Raw genomic sequence first — 17923 nt, forward strand, 5'->3', positions numbered from 1 at the left:
TTTTACCCTCTTATTTATGTCTAAGTTTTAATCTTTTTCCATTAAATGTCCGCTCTATTTATGTGTCATCTCCATTAATGATAAAATTCTACTAAGAATAAATATAAAAAAAATTAATTGTGTCTTGAACTCTTAAAACAATAAATAATTTGAGATAACTAATTTTAATAACCATGACAAATAATTTAGAACGGATGGAGTAATCATCTATGTTGGAATATGAGGACATTTTAATGGAATTAGCAATAAAAAGAAATACTTGGTACAATATTTGTAGTTTTCCTTAAGAAAAGTAAGTACTTATTATAGTCAACACGGTAAGTGTATACAAATTCCAAGAAAACTAATAAATTGCTCATTGGAATCAGATGATTATTTGCATTATCAAAAAAATTCAGATTATTTGGGATCAGACAAGGAAAAGTAAACGTTCAAAAGAAAAAATTGGGCAGAATATATAGTTCTAAAACTTACAGAAACTACAGTTATTCAATGTCCATTATTTTCAATTTGTTTTAAAACAAAAGTTCAAGATATCGTTTAGTTATACACTGAACTGATTCTTTTGAGAAATTTTGGAAGAAGAATTTCAAGTTTGAAAAAAGTAAGTTTGACTAGTTTATTAAGTGATCTTTTTTACTCATTTGGCCTTGAGATTTTTTTTTTTTTTTACTTTATTTGAAAATTAATATTTGGCCATGAACATTCCAAATATAACTTAGAAGCTGTATTAGGAATTTGGAAAATACCTAAAACCATACTTTCACCTTTTTTCACTTTTACTTTCAAAGAATCAAATATTCTTTGCAAAAACTATAATCAAACATAACTCCGTCTTCAACTCCAACTTCAAAATTCCAAATAAAGAGAAAAATATTTGGTTTCAAGGCCAAACGCCTACTTTATACTCCAAAATTTTAACTGTTTCATTTTTTTTTTTTTAATTTCTTAAAAGGAAAAATGTGCAAATATACTCCTCAACTTTGCGATTTAGAGCAGATATACCCCTCGTTAAGAAATATACCCCTCAACTTTGCGATTTAAAGCAGATATACCCCTCGTTAAAAAAGTGGTGTATGTGTACCCCGCCATTATAAAATGGTACAAATATACCCTTCTTGCTAACATAATTTTTTGTAAAAATCATTTAGCTTATTTTTTAATTAAAAAAAGAAATCTACCCATTTTTTTCTAGTACACGTATTTTTCTAAGGCCACATGGTAATTTTTTTTTCTGGTGGGTTGGGTCTGGTTCATTTAAAAAAATTGATAGACTTATTTTTTAAAGTCACGGGGATATTTTTTTTAAGCTAACCAGACCCAAGACACCAGTAAAAAAAAAATTACCATGTGGCTTTAGAAAATATGTCTACTAGAAAAATGGGTAGACTTTTTTTTTTAAAGCAACGTGACATTTTTTAAAATTTAAAAGTAAGCTAAATGATTTTTTTTTAAAAATTCCGTTAGTGAAAAGGGTATATTTGCACCATTTGTGTAAAGACGGGTATATTTATAGCATTTTGTAACGGTAGGATATATATACATCACTTTTTAATGAGGGGTATATCTTCTCTAAATCACAAAATTGAAGAGTATATTTGCACTTTTGTCCTTTTTAAATATCACATTTTTAACTCCTGTTTAATTTTCATAAAACAAAAAAAGTGAAGAAGCAGATAAGAATATACAAAAGGATAAGGAAAAAAAGAAGCAAGAACATACAAAACATATCGACAAAGTACAACAAAAACAAATTGAAGTTAATTCATCTCATCCGACCTACATACCCCCATGTTCTCTCTATACATTCTTTTTTTCACTTCTATGCATCTGCAATATTCCACTTTACTTTCATTATTTTCTCTCTATAAGTTCTCTTCTTTACTTCCATTTTTTTTTTTCCATTTTCCTCTCAAAAAAAAAAAAATCTTTTTTTTGTTCTTATGAACTGTCTCTACTTCTGACACCAAACTCTCTTTGAACATAAGTCTTCTATACTAGCTAGTGGACACACTAAAAAGAGTAGTAGGTTTCTTTCAACTTCACTCTCTAATTTCCACTCTTGAGTTTGTTATATACAACTGATACAATTCATGCTATACGCTTTTCTTTTTAGTCAAGATAAAAAAAATATTTTTTTATATTTTATTAATAATTTAACTTTAAATTTTCTATTTTGCTGAAATGATTTAGTTCACTCAAAAATAATTATTTTAGATTATAAATTTTAAAAGTGTGCTTCTATTATTAAATTTCGTGTCAAGTGAAATACTTTTACATAAACTGAGACAGCAAGAGTTAGTACAACCTTGGATTCATCCTTAAGCTTTCTCTGAATTTCTTTATTTTTTTCCCTCATTCGAACAAACAAAATTTTGTCTTTTATTATAATCAAAGCTCCTACTTTCTCTTTTTCTGTTTCTTGATAAACCCATTTATCCAACTTTAGTTATTTTGCAGTTTACTTGTTGACTGTTATTCTAATGGGTTATTTCAGTTCAGGTTTGATGTAAAGCTTTGTTTTTTTTTGTGTGGACTTTAAGAAGAAGAAAAATGAAAACTTGGGTTTTATTTGGAGTTTTAGTTACTATTGGACTGTTTTTTCTGACATGTGATGCTTTTCCATCTAATGAAGGTATGTGTTATCAATTTCAACTTGTATTTATTGCTTAGATCTTGATTTGATTGATTTTGTGGAGTTTAATTCATATAATTTAGGACAATGTAGGGAATTATATGCTGTTATTTAGTACTAGTAAAGATCTTGGTTTTGTTGTGTTTAGATAGTGCATTGATGAAATGCTAATGGGAGTAATTTGTTTTTGTTTTTTTGAACAGTTTATGCTTTAAATAACTTCAGGGAAGCTATATATGAAGATCCACTTATGGTATTTTCAAATTGGAATGCTTTAGATTCAGATCCTTGTAACTGGTCTGGAATTTCTTGCTCGATGGCCCGAGATCATGTCGTTAAAATGTGAGAAATGTGTCTTTTGCTTATGGCATTTTCATTATCATTTTTCGTTTTACGGTCGGACCTCTCTGTAACAACATCGTTTGTATCCTGATACTTTTTGGCAGCTATAGCAAAATGCTGTTGTAGAGAACATATATATAATATGATATAGCTTGAAAGATCGGTTCCGCAAAAAATATGGTTGTTATAGTGAAAGGTTGTTATAATAGGATGACTATTATAGAGAGGTCTGACTGTATCTGTTTATTGAATTGATTTTTCCCAATTGGATGCAACTTATTGTGTTCCTTTTTGATACATATTAGTAGCACAACTGAGCCTTTAATATGCATTTACACTTTCTCCTGTCTTTGTAATTTTGCAGTAATATTTCTGGTGTTTCTTTGAAGGGTTTTGTTTCACCGAACTTGCGTTTTATCTCGTCTTTGCAAGAACTGTAAGCTATTTCTTCCATGAAACAATTATATCTCTAACTCTGCTGCGTAAAAGATTTGGTAAAAGCTTAATGCTATGTATTGGTGATATGCAGGATATTGCATGGAAATACACTGATCGGTACAATACCAAAGGAGATTGGCTTGTTGAAAAACTTAAAGGTCTTGGATTTGGGTTCTAACCAGCTAACAGGACCAATTCCTCTCCAGCTTGGTAACTTGTCAAACATTATTAAAATGTTAGTGAAATTTAAGTGTTTGTTGTTGTATGTGAACTTTCCTTTTTGACTTCCATGAAGTTCCCTTATCTCATCTAATTTTGTTATGTCTCGTGCAGAAACCTTCAAGCCAATGCATTAACGGGTAAATTGCCCTCTGAGATTGGTGATTTGAAATACCTTCAGGAACTTCGTCTGGACAGAAATAAGCTCAAAGGAACACTGCCTGCCAGTAACGGCTCAAATTCTACATCCAGTGCGCATGGCATGTAAGTTGATTATGGACAGTGCTTTTTCTTCTCTTTTTTTCCTTCAATTTTATGCATTTTTTAATCTTTGGTGCTGATACGGGGGTATTACATCATGAGTCTGTGTTGGTTGAAGATATAATGTTGCAAGGCTTCAAGGAAATGGTTCATTAGATTTTTCAATTTGTACAGTATGAAGCTGCTTTGTTTTATCTTTTGGGGGGGGGGGATATCTGAAGCTTGGAATCATTTATTTAGCCTCTAACTATACCCTTACTAAATGATTCTTCCTAAAATGTAATGTTGCCAGGACTTAAGATCACTATACATTTGAAATTTTTGGGATATTTGAAGCTTGATTGAATTTATATATCTTTTTAATCTTCTAATGAACCCATAGTATCTCAATTAGCATATGATTTTGCTGCAATATTTTTGGCCGCCTTATATCTGGACGTTGAAAGAGTCTATGGCTAACGTTTAATCTTTTCTGTCATCTTGATTGATGTTGCTGGACTTCTGTTGACATGTATGTATGTTGTACTTGAACTTAATATGATATATTTTTCGTTCTCCTGGAAACTTCACAATTTTCCTTAATGCATCTGGGGGTGACTTGTGAGAGTTTTGAGGAGGGGTTATGGATGAATTGGTCGACATTCTGTTAAGTATTTGGTTAAGCTATACCCTTAAAATCGACAACAACAATGAATGTTATGGAATCTTAAAGAGTTCACCATGTATATTCAAAAGTTATCACTGATGTCGGCGATATTGTATATTTTTCAAGAAAATCAGTTTAGCCTTCTATGATTGCTTGAGCTTCTCATTATTGTTCTATATAAATCCATTTAAGTCTTATCTCACTGTTGGTTTCTTAGTAACCTTCTTTCGTTTTTGTTTAGGTATGTCTCTGGTGCCAAACCTACTGGTCTTTGTCGTTTATCTCAACTGAGAGTTGCTGATTTCTCCTTCAACTTCTTCTTTGGAAGCATACCGAAGTGTCTGGATTACCTTACAAAGTATAGTTCCTAATTCTGATCCACAAGCGCTTTTTATACTCTAATTTTCTATTTCTGAATGGCTGTTATTTTGCTCTTGCTGTAGATCTAGCTTTCAAGGAAATTGTCTTCAAGCAAAAGATCCCAAGCAGCGGTCTACTGCTTTATGTGGTATGTAATCTGTTATACAACTTTTATCAGTCACAGTTGAAAAGATCAAGTTTAATAGGACCGAATTGATTATTTTAACTTTTGAATTATAGGAGGCACTCCACCTGCCAAAAGCCATGCAGCGCAGACCAATAATAAGCATCGGCTTGTTGAAGGAAGAGCCAAACATCAGTCTGCTTCGAAACCTACCTGGCTTTTAGCTTTAGAAGTGGTGACCGGAGTTATTGCAGGTTCTCTCTTACTTGTGGCTATTCTGACTGCGATTCAGAAGTGTAAGAACAAATCTTCAATTATCATCCCTTGGAAGAAATCAGCAAGTGAGAAAGACCATATGACTGTTTATGTAGGTGAGTGTCATGCAATTTCAGTAACCATGAGTGTTACTTGATTCTTTGTTGCCAGACGTTTTTTTTGTTTTTTGTTTTTTGGCTTAGAGGATTACGATTTCAGAAGCATCAATTACACTTCACAATTCTATTAGTAACGAATATTTCTTCGTCAGATACCGAGATGCTAAAGGATGTTCTAAGATATAACAGACAAGAACTTGAGGTAGCTTGTGAAGATTTCAGCAATATTATTGGATCCTCACCAGACAGCTTGGTTTACAAAGGAACCATGAAAGGCGGACCTGAAATTGCTGTAATTTCCCTTTGTATCAAAGAAGAGCAGTGGACCGCCTATCTAGAACTTTATTTTCAGAAAGAGGTGAAACTTATTATTGCTGATCTCTCATGTGCAATAAAAGTACCAAAAAATTTCATCTTTGCTGTAATGCTGTAACTTCTATGGTTTTACAAACTCAGGTAGCGGAATTGGCCAGAATAAACCATGACAACACTGCAAAACTTCTAGGTTACTGCAGAGAGAGCAGTCCATTCACACGGATGTTGGTGTTTGGGTATGCATCTAACGGGACATTATATGAACACCTTCATTGTAAGTAGAATTAACTATTGTATACATGCACTTATGGTCTGTTTTAGAGGCTGAAATCCAAGTCCTTTGAACCTATAACAGATGGAGAAGGATGCCAACTATCTTGGACGCGGCGAATGAAAATAGTTATTGGCATCGCTAAAGGACTAAAATATCTCCATTCGGAACTTGACCCACCATTTACTATATCGGAACTGAATTCAAATTCTGTGTATCTCACAGAAGATTTCTCTCCCAAGGTAAGTCATAGATTTCTCTATCATTGCTGCAGAACCAATTTACACTTAAAATTTGTAGTTGATGGTACTGGCTATTTGGTGCAGCTTGTTGATTTTGAAAGTTGGAAATCGATAATTGCTAGATCAGAAAGGAATTCTGGTGCTATCAGTAGTGAAGGAGCAATGTGTGTCCTTCCAAATTCTCTAGAGAGCCGTCATCTTGACATCCAGGGTAACATCTATGCATTTGGAGTACTACTGCTCGAAATAATCAGCGGAAGACCTCCATCTTGCAAAGACAAAGGGTGCTTAGTAGATTGGGTAAGCATTTCTTTCCATGTGATAAGTTTTTTGTATATGATATAACTTTCTATGTAGAACCTGGACTTGCCAATTTTTTAGGGTTTTCTCATTTTTGGCCCGTCACCTGAAATTAATTTCGGATGCTAGCCAAAATATACAAAACCTATACATTGAATATGTATATTGTATGTATATTTATCTATATTATATGTATTATGTATATTTATACTTAATATGCGAAACCTATACATTTGTTGCCTATTATTCTTTTGAGTGGTCCAAAAAATGTAATTATCCCTTTATGGTATCTCAAGTTGACTTTGATGTTGCAGGCCAAAGAGTTCCTTGAAGTGCCGGAGGTATTGCCATATGTTGTAGATCCCGAGTTGAAACATTTCAAATATGAAGACCTCAAAGTGATTTGTGAGGTGGTGAATCTCTGTATCCACCCGAATTCCAGTAGCAGGACTTCCATGAGAGATTTGTGTGTTATGTTGGAGAGTGAAATCGACACATCCATAACTGCAGAGCTCAAGGCGTCGTCTTTGGCATGGGCTGAGCTTGCACTCTCACCCTAACTGCCAAAGATACAAAGCTAACCGTATACATATATATCATAGATGTTTAATTTTCTAGCACATTTTCTATCTATTTTTTCCGTTGTTTCTTTGTAATCTCTTACTCCATTCTCCTTCCTAATATTCGGGAGTTATTGGGAGTTTATGTAAATTTTGCATTTTGCATGCTGGTAGAAATATATAGAGTTCAAAAGATGCTAGTCTTGATACCTTGTATACAAAGTTACACACTGGACCTACAATGACAGTGTTAATAGTGAATGAAAGTCAATGCAGCAATTATCCTTTTTCTTAGTTGTGGGACTTGTGCCTAGTCTTGAAGGCTCTTTGTTCCATTTGAGGCATAGTTTTTCAAATTTAGGAATTCCATTTCCTTAACTTAAGGAGTGTACTCCCTGAGTCCCATAATAAGTTTCACCGTAACTAGAAATACGCATATTAAAAAATTAATAATGCAATGTGAAGTTTATCAAATTACCCTTATATAATAAAAAATAAATTACTTTTACCTTTTGATTAGAGCATGCACAAGAAGTAAACCTTTTGACATTAGGAATCCAACAATACCAAGTTATTATGTGGCGTTTTCAATCATTATTTAGATGTTACTTTATTGTCTAAGGATAGAATTGAAAAAAAATTAATCAATTTATGTCTTGGTTTCCTAAGGTGACATTTATTATGGGACAAAAATTTTTGGCTGAGGTGACACTTATTATGGGACGGAGGGAGTATCTTTTTTCACAACCAGTAAGATTGGTAAAGTATTTTGATTCTTTTACCTAAGTACATAATTAGTATACCAAAAATATACGCCCAATCATTATTTTACTGGATGCATATCTTTTTCGGAGATGGGATAGAGGGTGGTCTGGGGCTAAGGCAGATTCATGAATTAATTTATTTTTTAAAATTTTTTATTACATAGTGGGTAGGGGAAGGGGAAGGGGAAATGGGGGAGGGGATTACTGATGTGGGGATTCAAACCTTCACCAAAGCAAGGTGAAAGTTAGTGTGCAATAACCAACATTACTAAATGCCTACTCATGAATTAAATTTGATATATTCCATTTTCAAGGTTTTTGGCACTAAGTTCATTATACTTTTCAAATTATGACGTCAAATTTAATTTTGTCAAAATTTTAATAATTTCCAGCATATATTTCAATTATGTGTCTGAATTCGGCTGAAAATAACTCAGCACGGTGGTGGCATCCTCCATTGGGGTGAAGTGCCGTGGGGTAGAATTATAAGTATTGGATGCTACATTGTTTAGTTGCTGGTTAGAGTTATGCAGAGATAAGTTATTTATTTATTAGTTATTCTATATTCTTCGTGAAATAATATATAGATTTCCTAATAAATTAATATGCTGAGATTCTAAATTGCTAACTAAACACTGTATTTGATGTGTTGAATTTTATACATCGCAACGACCCCCTGTTCTCTAACTTCCCTAACATAAAAATATATGTGATTTATTTTCGTACACATTCTACAAAAAACTGTCGTGCCAAACACACCCTCATATTCAGTTTCAACGACTGAATAGTCTGGGATCTCTTCTAATCATTAGCCCCACTGTGATTCATTCTCTGAATTAACAAAAGTTGTCACCAAGTTAGTCCCTAGTAGTTAATTCAATCATATTATCTACATTTGATGTATATTCTTTCATCATCTTAAATTGGTTTCTGATTTTCCACATTTCCTTGTTTTGCACTTAATTTACATCTGATGTTTTATCAGAATCCCACAATTTATGTTTTGCTAAAAACCAAGTTATGTTTTGCCATTTGATGGACTTACATTTTCTTAATTGTCTTGTAGTTTGGGTTACAATCATTTGAGTATAGATGGCCAACAGAGCTCCAGTTAGAACAAATAGCTCAGCACTCATTGCTATGATAGCTGATGGGTAATTCCACAATTTAATCTTTCACTATGAAGCAATGTGATTTCATATGTATTTTTAAAATTGGTATTCTTGGCATCTTTAATCTAAAACAAATTACAATGTTAACTTCCTTATGTCAAGGAGATTCAACATTTTATATATACAAAAAAATAGTTTTTCCCTATTTGCGCGATATGATTTTCCAATGAGAAATTGACATAAATAGCCACCCACCGAAATAATAGCCAGCAAATGTATATTTTTTGTATATAGATGTATAATATACATAAAGTATACATGATAGTGTATTTTTTTTTTTGTATATTTGGCTAGCGAATGTAATTATTTTTGTCCGACAAGCTAAATGTGTAACTTGCCCTCTTCCAATGAACCCCATTGATTGGTTGTTGGCTCTGCCAAATGTATACTTTTTGTATATGATACATCAAATATATATATTTTATGCAGAATAGTGTATATTTCTTGTATATTTGGTTAGCAAATGTAATTTTTTTTTTGTCCGACTGGCTAGATGTGTAACTTGCCCTTTTCCGATGAACCCCCCTTGATTTGATTGGGGCTCTGCACTTCCACCCCCCCCCGCCCCCCGGCCCCCTTTAGTGGGCTTTCCCGGTGCAAATCTCTATAAGTCATCGGTGGGCTTTGGGTACGGGAAACTTAAACCAAAAAGAAAAGAATTAAGTTGATGTTTGGTCTCTTTATCATTTCTGGTTAATGAGCTTTATTTATTCTTTTGAGCCGAGGGTCTATCGGAAACGGGGAAATGGCCTCTCTACTCAAAAAGTAGGCGTAAGGTCTGCATACAGCCTACCCTCCCCAGACCTCACTTGTGGGATTACACTGGGCATGATGTTGTTGTTGTTGTTGGTTAGTGAGCTTTATCAGCTCTTGTTCTTGGTTTATTATAGGATGCCTTTATATGTGTGTAAATATTTGGTGCTACTTCCTTTTGTTCTTGTCTAAGGTTTTACGACATAATTTCTGAACTGCTGATGTATGACAAACATTTAATTTATTGATTTGGATGCTTTGGTTAACCGTGCCTCGCTTTTTCTTGTTTTTGACCTGAATGGATTCATAGGAGTAAATGATGGTGTATAAACTGAATTGTATCATGGAATTGAATGCGTTCTTAAATCTTATTTCTGAACAAACTACAATGTAGAAATAGTAGGCATCAAGTATACAGTTAGTGTTAAACTGTTATGGAACTTTCTCAACAACTCAATTCCTTTTATCTTATGGCAATCACAGGGAAATTTTGGAATTTAAAATTCATATTCTCATTAGTGTACTTGCTGACTTGTTAAAGGCAAAGCTATGTGAATGGGGTTCTATTTCTGTTGTTCTTAATTTGCTGTATAAATGCATTGCATGCAGTAGACATTGATGTCTGTTTGTCATCCTGAAGCTTTTAGATTATTAAATGCTGAATGTACATTTAAATGTATGGAGATAAATACACATTCATCTGATGGAAATAACTTGTTAACGTAGGATACAATCACTGGATTTTTATTGGCAGGAGTTGGCAATGTTGATTTGAGGAGGAAAACTAACTATCTTATTGTGGATTCAAGTATGTTTTCAACTTTTTGTTCTCTCTAATATTTGATTTAATAGCTGAAGAAATTATGAAATTAGAAAATCAAGGTTGCTTGATTAGGATTATTAAGTCCTTGTCAGTGATGGAGCTTTTTCATTTTGTATCACTCTATTTTATTTTTGAAGAAGAATGTAGCTTAAATTTCGGTTTCTTATGGTGTAGAAACAACGGTGAAGCAGATTGAAGATGCTTTTAAAGAATTCACCACAAGGGAGGACATTGCAATTGTGTTAATCAGCCAATATGTGAGTTTTTATTCTATTTTTCTCTTGTTTTTATGGCAGATGCATGGCATCATTTCAACTGTTGGTTATATCTTTGTCATGGAGAATGTTGAACATTAATTATTATGTTAGTGCTAATCGGAGGTATGACGGCCTAGCTTTGAACTTGTGAAGTACCTCATCACAGGGCAAAATTTAACTGTCCTAGACCCAAAGTTAGCTTGATATGAGAAGTGGAAAATAATTAATCAGTGTATGATTTAGGAAGTTGAGCTTCATAAAAAAATCTTTATGTGATATTTTTCAAAATAAAAAATTATGTGATAGCTCCACCCTATGTACTCGGACTCTTCACTTTCGGTGCTGCACCCGTGTCGATATGACATGGGTGTGGGTGTGGGTGTGGGTGTGGGTGTGGGATCCATACCCGATCGGCGATTTGGTTAACCGATTTTGGATATTTGACCAAAACCGACGTAGAAATTCTGGACAGATTCAATGATTTCTTTAATCGAAACTAAAGCTAAGTTGAAATTGAAGAAAATAGAATACCTTGTATATAAAAATTTCTATGTCACTGTCTTTCCTTTTATCTCCTTTAGGATTCTCCTCTTGATCAATATTGTTTCCTCAAGTTTTCCACATAATATTCCATAATTTAGGTTTTATAACTCTATTTTTAGATATTTGAATTTTTTTAACCGAATCCCTGCACCCATACCCATACATGGATCCGTATCCCCGAATCTTAAAATTTAGATCATGAAGGATCCGACATCTAGATCCGCACCCGTATCAGACACCCGCACCCGAGTCTGAATAACTTGGGTTCCACCACTTGCCTGGTATACTTGTATTTGCAAAGTCGACCTTGAATGGCGTCTAAAAAGCAAAGTTGAGGAGTCATTGGCTCATTGCCAGATAATGCCAACTTCTATGACTGCAAAGAGGAGGGCCATTTGTCCAATATGAGCTTGTGCTCTGCATTTAATAATGAGGACATAAATTACCTGTTAATTGCACCAAACAACTTAAGAGAAAGTACAAACACTTTCCATTGACTAAGGATTTGCTTTCTGCAGTCAGAACCAGGTTGTGAACAGAAGATTTAAGATGATTTGGAGGACCATACCTTTATGCATAATGTGGAACATATGGCCACAAAGAAATTGGAGACTTTTGATGATAAGAAACTTCACATTTCTTCTGTTAAGGATAGATGTTTACAAAGCGTATACTTTTGGTGTAGGAGTAGATTGATTGATAATTTGTCCCAGTATCTAGAGATGTTTGAGTTTCTGGGAATGTAGTTGTCTGGTTTTCTTGTAATTTGGTACCTTCTTGGTACTTTTTCATTAGTGGAATTACCTTACCTTACCAAAAAAAAAATTGTTTCGGTGACTCCAGTCAAATATTTCAAAATTTACTACCTCTAGCTAAGATCGTGCATTCTGGTGACAGTAATCAATTCAGCATTTCTGAACTGTATTTGTTTTCTTCAAATATTAGCAATTTATATGTTGTGCCTGCGTCTCTTCAAGGGACTAGCTGCTCCTCTTTTGCCTCTATTTGTAGTTGTTCTAATTAACTCTGGATCCACTAAGAGCTTGCTCCCATTTTGCGTCAAACTTTAGCTAATATAACATTGGTTTTTCATATTCAGGTTGCAAACATGATTAGATTCTTGGTTGATAGTTACAACAAACCAATTCCAGCCATTCTGGAGATTCCTTCTAAGGACCATCCATATGATCCTTCTCACGACTCTGTTCTTTCACGAGTGAAGTACCTCTTCTCTACTGAATCAGTGGCATCTGAAAGACGATGAGTGAAAAATGGATTACACATGTCATATGCCCCAATTATTAGTTCACCATTTTATTATGTATCTTCTATTATTATTGTCCTAAGATTTATTCATTAATCTTTCTTGTGTCTTAACTCGCTTTAGTCGTTCTGCCACTTATATACTGCATCTGTTTTCACTGCTTGCGTGAATACTTTATCTTTGTAATAAGTTGAATGTTGGCCTCTCTATTGAGTTTGCACTTATTGTACGATTGATCTTGGAATGGAGTTTTATTGAACAACAAAAATGTATGTGCTTTCTGGATGCATTGTGTTTATGGATATAATGTATGTGATTTAAATTTCCCTTAAGTAAATAAATTATACACAATTTACGAACTTGTTCAAGTTTGCTAGTAATTACGCATTTATTGATCAAATTTGACACCATAGCCATGTAAGGTTAACTATGGGGGTGACCATTCAATTTTCACTTTATTGTACCAAAGTCACTAAGTTATTTATTTAACTTATTTAACAAAAAATTACTCATCTTACTGAATTTCACAAATAGTTGCTAAACTATTTTTTATAACAAAAAAGTAACTTGATTTTTCCTAAATATCACAGAAAGCCCATAGTGAATGCAACGCCTTCTTATGAACTTTCTGTGATATTTAGATAAAATCGGGTGACTCTTTCCTTAGACAAATTGTCTTACGACTTCCTATGATCAGGGGCATAGGAGGGTTATCTGGACCCCATTCGGCGGAAAATTTACACTGTATATAAGATTAAAATTAACTTTTATGCATATATAGTAGATGTTGAACCCCCTTAGCTTCTTCGTGTATTTACTTCTTCATATTTTTAAACTCCTTAATAAAAATCCTCGCCCTGCCCCTGCCTATTAGACAGGGTAGAATGGTTCTTCCATTACCACGACAAAAAATATATAGGCCCGATCAAAAAAAAAATATTTTCGTTACGGAAAATAAGTTATCAATTTTAATGGGGTCATTTGCACGATTTCCCTTCAAAGGCACTGGTCTTTAACTTTTGCCCTTCGCCTAATACCTTGAGGTTTTGGGTTCGAAACACGGCTCAGTAAAAAAAAAAAAAAAAATCGCAAGGCAGAGGTTTGTAGCAAAATTAGGCCTATTCGAGCAAAAGTTAGGCCTTAAGGCAAACTTTTACTCAAAATTAGGCCTTAAGGCAAAACTCTACCTTAAGGCCTAACTTTTGCCAAAAACTAGGCCTATTCGGGCAAAAGTTAGGCCTTAAGGCAAACTTTTGCCAAAACTCTGCCTTATAAGGTTCAAAAGGTAGAGTTTGAACCCAAAACTCTGTTTTGCAAATTTTTTTAAAATTTTTGACTAAATGGGGGTTCGAATCCTGAACCGATGAGTTTTTAGGCGAAGGACAAAAATTAAAGATCAGTGCCTTTGAAGGGAATTCTGCACAAAAAAATGATTTTAATGCAATAAAATAAAGTTTTATAAAGTCACGGGTTTGGGTCAAAGAGATGGAGGCCCAAAATAGAGCCTACAATGGGCTTTTGGCCCAAGTATATAGACTTTTCTTTTCAAAAAAATACTCCAAATCCCAGTTCTCCATTGAAAAAAGCACAAACTACGCAATCGTTTTACTTTTATCCCACCCTTTTCACACTTACAGTTACACATTCACAAATTTTGCACTTCAATCCACACAAGCTTTTGCTCAATAAGGTAAATTTAATACTCTTTAATCTTACTCTTTTATGCTTTTTTTTTTTTAAAATGTTTATTTTCCCTTTGTTTTCAGGTATATTTTTTTCATTTCTTCTTTGTGAAATGTATGTATTGTTATAATTTCCAATGTGGAACTGATTAAAGGGAATATGAAGTGTTGGTGCATGTATCAAATGAATAAGTGCATGACTTATATATATGAGGTTTACCATTTAACCTAGTTAATTGCTACTATAATTTTACCCAGTGGCGGAGCCAGAATTTTCATTAAGGGGTGTCAAAATATAAAGAAGTAAATTCATGAAGAAGCCAAGGAGTGTCAATATGTAATATATGTACATAAAAATAAAAAATTTACCTAGCTACACAGTGTAATTTTCCGACGAAGGGGTGTCGCCCCTCAACTACGTGTGGCTCCACCACTGATTTTACCTCAAGTGATCATACCATTGTAAATGGAGCAAAATTTAGTGGGCGTTTGGACATAAGAATTGTGAAATTTGGAAAAAAGTAGCATTTGTTTTCAAGTTGAAAATAGTATTTGGAAATTGGAGTTGTGTCTTTGGGAGGAAACTAGTTAAAAGGGTCTTTACAAAATGAATAGAGGTATATGACCCTATGTATACATGAGCGATTCTGAAATAACACATAGGCGATCTGTTATATTTTGTAGAGGGTCATTTAATCAATTCACCTTTTGTGTTTGGACATAAGAATTGAGAAATTTGAAAAAAAAAAAAAAAAAAGGTAGTTGTATTTGTTTTCAAGTTAAAAATATTATTTGGAAATTGGAGTTGTGTTTGGAAATGAACACAAATTGGATTTGTTTTAGGATTTTTGTTAGTGATTTGTGAAAACAGCTTATTGGGAAAATTGTAACAATACTATGTCCAAACAGTAGTCCGGAATAATATTTCACAAAAAAAGTGAAAACTATCCTTGGTCAAACGGGTCCTTAGTATGGGGACTAAAAAAATGTTAAAGTCTCACACGTAAGATATGGACCTAAGTCGAGGGGATTCAATATTCACACCCCCCCCCCCCCCACAAACACACACACACACATATATACACACTATTACTTTATCCTTTTTGCACTGTGTAATCTTTTGGCTAAGGGGATTCTATTGAAGCCCCTGGTTTGATATCCATACACGACTTTTGAGTTTTTGTTTAACCTGCAATATGAACATAGCGCCCCCAACAAAAGGGACGTGAGTATAGAAAGAATTGTACTCGTATATAAGGCAGACAGGACAACATATGTGGATCGGAGTCTAGCTTTGTGTTAAGGCTGAAGAGACACCCTTGTGGCTTTTTCTCCTTTGTACTAGGGAAAGGTTAATAAAGCTCTTACTAGGGGCATTTGAAGGTTTTATAGATAATGGATTTGAGAATTGTAACATGAAGTCCCCTTTAAGATGAACAGATGGTTTCAATTTCATCACTTTTAGCGATTTAGGATTAAAAAAAGTAAACCAAAATCTGAAAATGAATGTTATTTTTTAAAACAAAGAACAAAATGAATGTCATTTTTTAAAACAAAGAACAAAATGAATGTCATTTAGTATTTCAGTAATAATGAAACGACTGAACTGTTTCAAGACAAGAGATATACTAAAGCAATGCAGAGTCGATAATTTTAGCTTTGAGTACATAGTATGTAGGATTATCAAACACTATGGGGTGATCTAACTAATGAATTTGACAAAAGAAACATTGTAGTTTTGGTCAGATAGATTCCAATTATTAGCACAATATACATATATATTCGGACGTCTGAACAAATCTCTATTTGTATCTTTTATAAAAACTCTACTTTGCCTTCTTTGCTGGAGTTTGGTATATGCTCCAATGATGTGGTACTAAACCGCGGATGGTATTTCATTTGTGTATGCGTTCGTGTTTGAAGTGAACAGCGTTAATGCCGAAGAATTGAAGATTCTATTGTGATACTAGATGGAGAGTGACTGTCTGCCACATTAGTCTTTCCTAATTTTTATAACGAATGGTGCTTCACTATGCAAAGTTAGTTCTTTGACATAATATTTCTCTCCTGAATAACTACTTGGTTTGGATCTCTGCATAAAGGGAGAGTTGTCATTCTTCTTATTGTTGTGGATGAAGCCTTCGTTTGCAAATCTGAGTAGTTATATGGAGTCACGGCATCTTAATCAACTCCATTGAAAATGGAAAGTGCTATCTCAACGGAATGGCAATATAGATTAATAAGGTTGTGAGATTTTGCAAGTGATCTCCGTTGTATCTGCTGTTTTATCTGTCTTGGGTGCATGCTCATTAAATTATTGTGTTTTTTTTCTCTTGATACAATTGGAGAAGCCGTTCTGACTTTCACAGGTTATAGGAAACATGGAGCCTATAACTTCAGGGGTAGAACAAGTTCTTATTAGCAATGCTTCACGGAAACCTCACATTCTGCTAGCTGCAAGTGGAAGCGTGGCAGCTATCAAGTTTGCAAATCTATGTCATTGCTTTTCTGAATGGGCAGAAGTCAAAGCAGTTGTAACAAAAGGTGCTCTTGATTTCATAGACAAAGTGTCATAAAGACGTCGCCGTTTATACGGATGATGATGAATGGTCCGCTTGGAACAAGGTAGGTGATAGCGTGCTACACATTGAGCTCCGTAGGTGGGCTGATATCATGGTTATTGCTCCTTTGTCAGCAAATACGCTTGGAAAGGTGATCTCTTTATATCTTTTATTCATCAAAAACTTTCATGATATTGGATATACATTCCACTGCCGGAACCGAATTTCGTTCCTTATACTAGTTAACCGTGGTGGTATTATGAAGTTCAGATAAATGTCGAAAAGTGACTAATCTGACTGAGGATAGACAACTCATTGAAGTTATCATGGAATTTGGAACCCTGGAAACTAGTGTGCCCATGACCAAGTATCCTGAAAAGATCTGTGGCAAGTGTGGAAATTCTGTAAACAGCTATCCAGAATTTTCATAATTAAAATAAAATATATGAAGGATCTGTGTCTCATGGTTATAAAGTCGTTTAAGGTTACTATTTTTTTTTTTTTTTGGCACACATAAATTACCATGTATATTTGTGTTGTAGATTGCGGGTGGATTGTGTGATAACTTGCTGACCTGCATCGTGCGAGCATGGGACTATGATAAACCTTTTTTTGTGGCACCAGCCATGAATACATTTATGTGGAATAACCCATTCACAGAACGGCACCTTATGACAATTGATGAGCTTGGTATCTCTCTCATACCACCAGTATCAAAGAGGCTAGCCTGTGGAGATTATGGAAATGGGGCGATGGCGGAGCCTTCTCTCATCTACTCAACTGTAAGACTCTTCTTAAATTCGCGATCAGAATCGGGTAGGAGCACCATTTCATGATATATGGATCATGAAAGTTCAATAGTTGTTGAAGTTCACCACAAAAATGTTGTTCCAAGGATCCTACCCTGTATCTGGTACAATTTCCTACATGGCTTGGCATGATGTTCTTCTGCCTGTTGTTTTGTCTCCCTGCTATCTTGTTTGTACTCTTTAGAGCTACTTGCTTTCTAGGTTCACT

General features: G+C 34.1%; 2 protein-coding genes and 1 pseudogene across 3 annotated transcripts; all 3 read left to right on the plus strand.

Annotated features, from left to right (window-relative positions):
• The first annotated feature begins 1850 nt into the window (after nucleotides 1-1850).
• Nucleotides 1851-7381, plus strand: LOC132040069 (probable LRR receptor-like serine/threonine-protein kinase At1g63430). 2 transcript variants are annotated; one of them, XM_059430683.1, is made up of 13 exons: nucleotides 1851-2025; nucleotides 2839-2977; nucleotides 3342-3413; nucleotides 3507-3650; nucleotides 3749-3898; nucleotides 4783-4899; nucleotides 4985-5049; nucleotides 5142-5396; nucleotides 5552-5757; nucleotides 5856-5988; nucleotides 6070-6227; nucleotides 6312-6527; nucleotides 6842-7381. In XM_059430683.1, exons 2-13 carry the CDS (start codon nucleotides 2886-2888, stop codon nucleotides 7085-7087), a joined length of 1854 nt encoding a protein of 617 aa, XP_059286666.1. In that variant the 5' UTR covers nucleotides 1851-2025; nucleotides 2839-2885; the 3' UTR covers nucleotides 7088-7381. The 2 variants fall into 2 exon arrangements, with proteins under 2 accessions (XP_059286666.1, XP_059286665.1); XM_059430682.1 differs by lacking the exon at nucleotides 1851-2025 and adding an exon at nucleotides 2133-2635.
• A 3013-nt stretch (nucleotides 7382-10394) lies between these two features.
• Nucleotides 10395-12948, plus strand: LOC132039406 (V-type proton ATPase subunit F-like). Its single transcript, XM_059429893.1, has 4 exons — nucleotides 10395-10400; nucleotides 10503-10584; nucleotides 10774-10856; nucleotides 12499-12948. Exons 1-4 carry the CDS (start codon nucleotides 10395-10397, stop codon nucleotides 12661-12663), a joined length of 336 nt encoding a protein of 111 aa, XP_059285876.1. The 3' UTR covers nucleotides 12664-12948.
• A 1293-nt stretch (nucleotides 12949-14241) lies between these two features.
• Nucleotides 14242-17917, plus strand: LOC132039933 (probable phosphopantothenoylcysteine decarboxylase; annotated as a pseudogene).
• The last annotated feature ends 6 nt before the right edge of the window (nucleotides 17918-17923 follow it).

Source organism: Lycium ferocissimum, chromosome 12 (assembly GCF_029784015.1).
Source record: "Lycium ferocissimum isolate CSIRO_LF1 chromosome 12, AGI_CSIRO_Lferr_CH_V1, whole genome shotgun sequence".
In the NCBI taxonomy this organism is placed as follows: Eukaryota; Viridiplantae; Streptophyta; class Magnoliopsida; order Solanales; family Solanaceae; genus Lycium; species Lycium ferocissimum.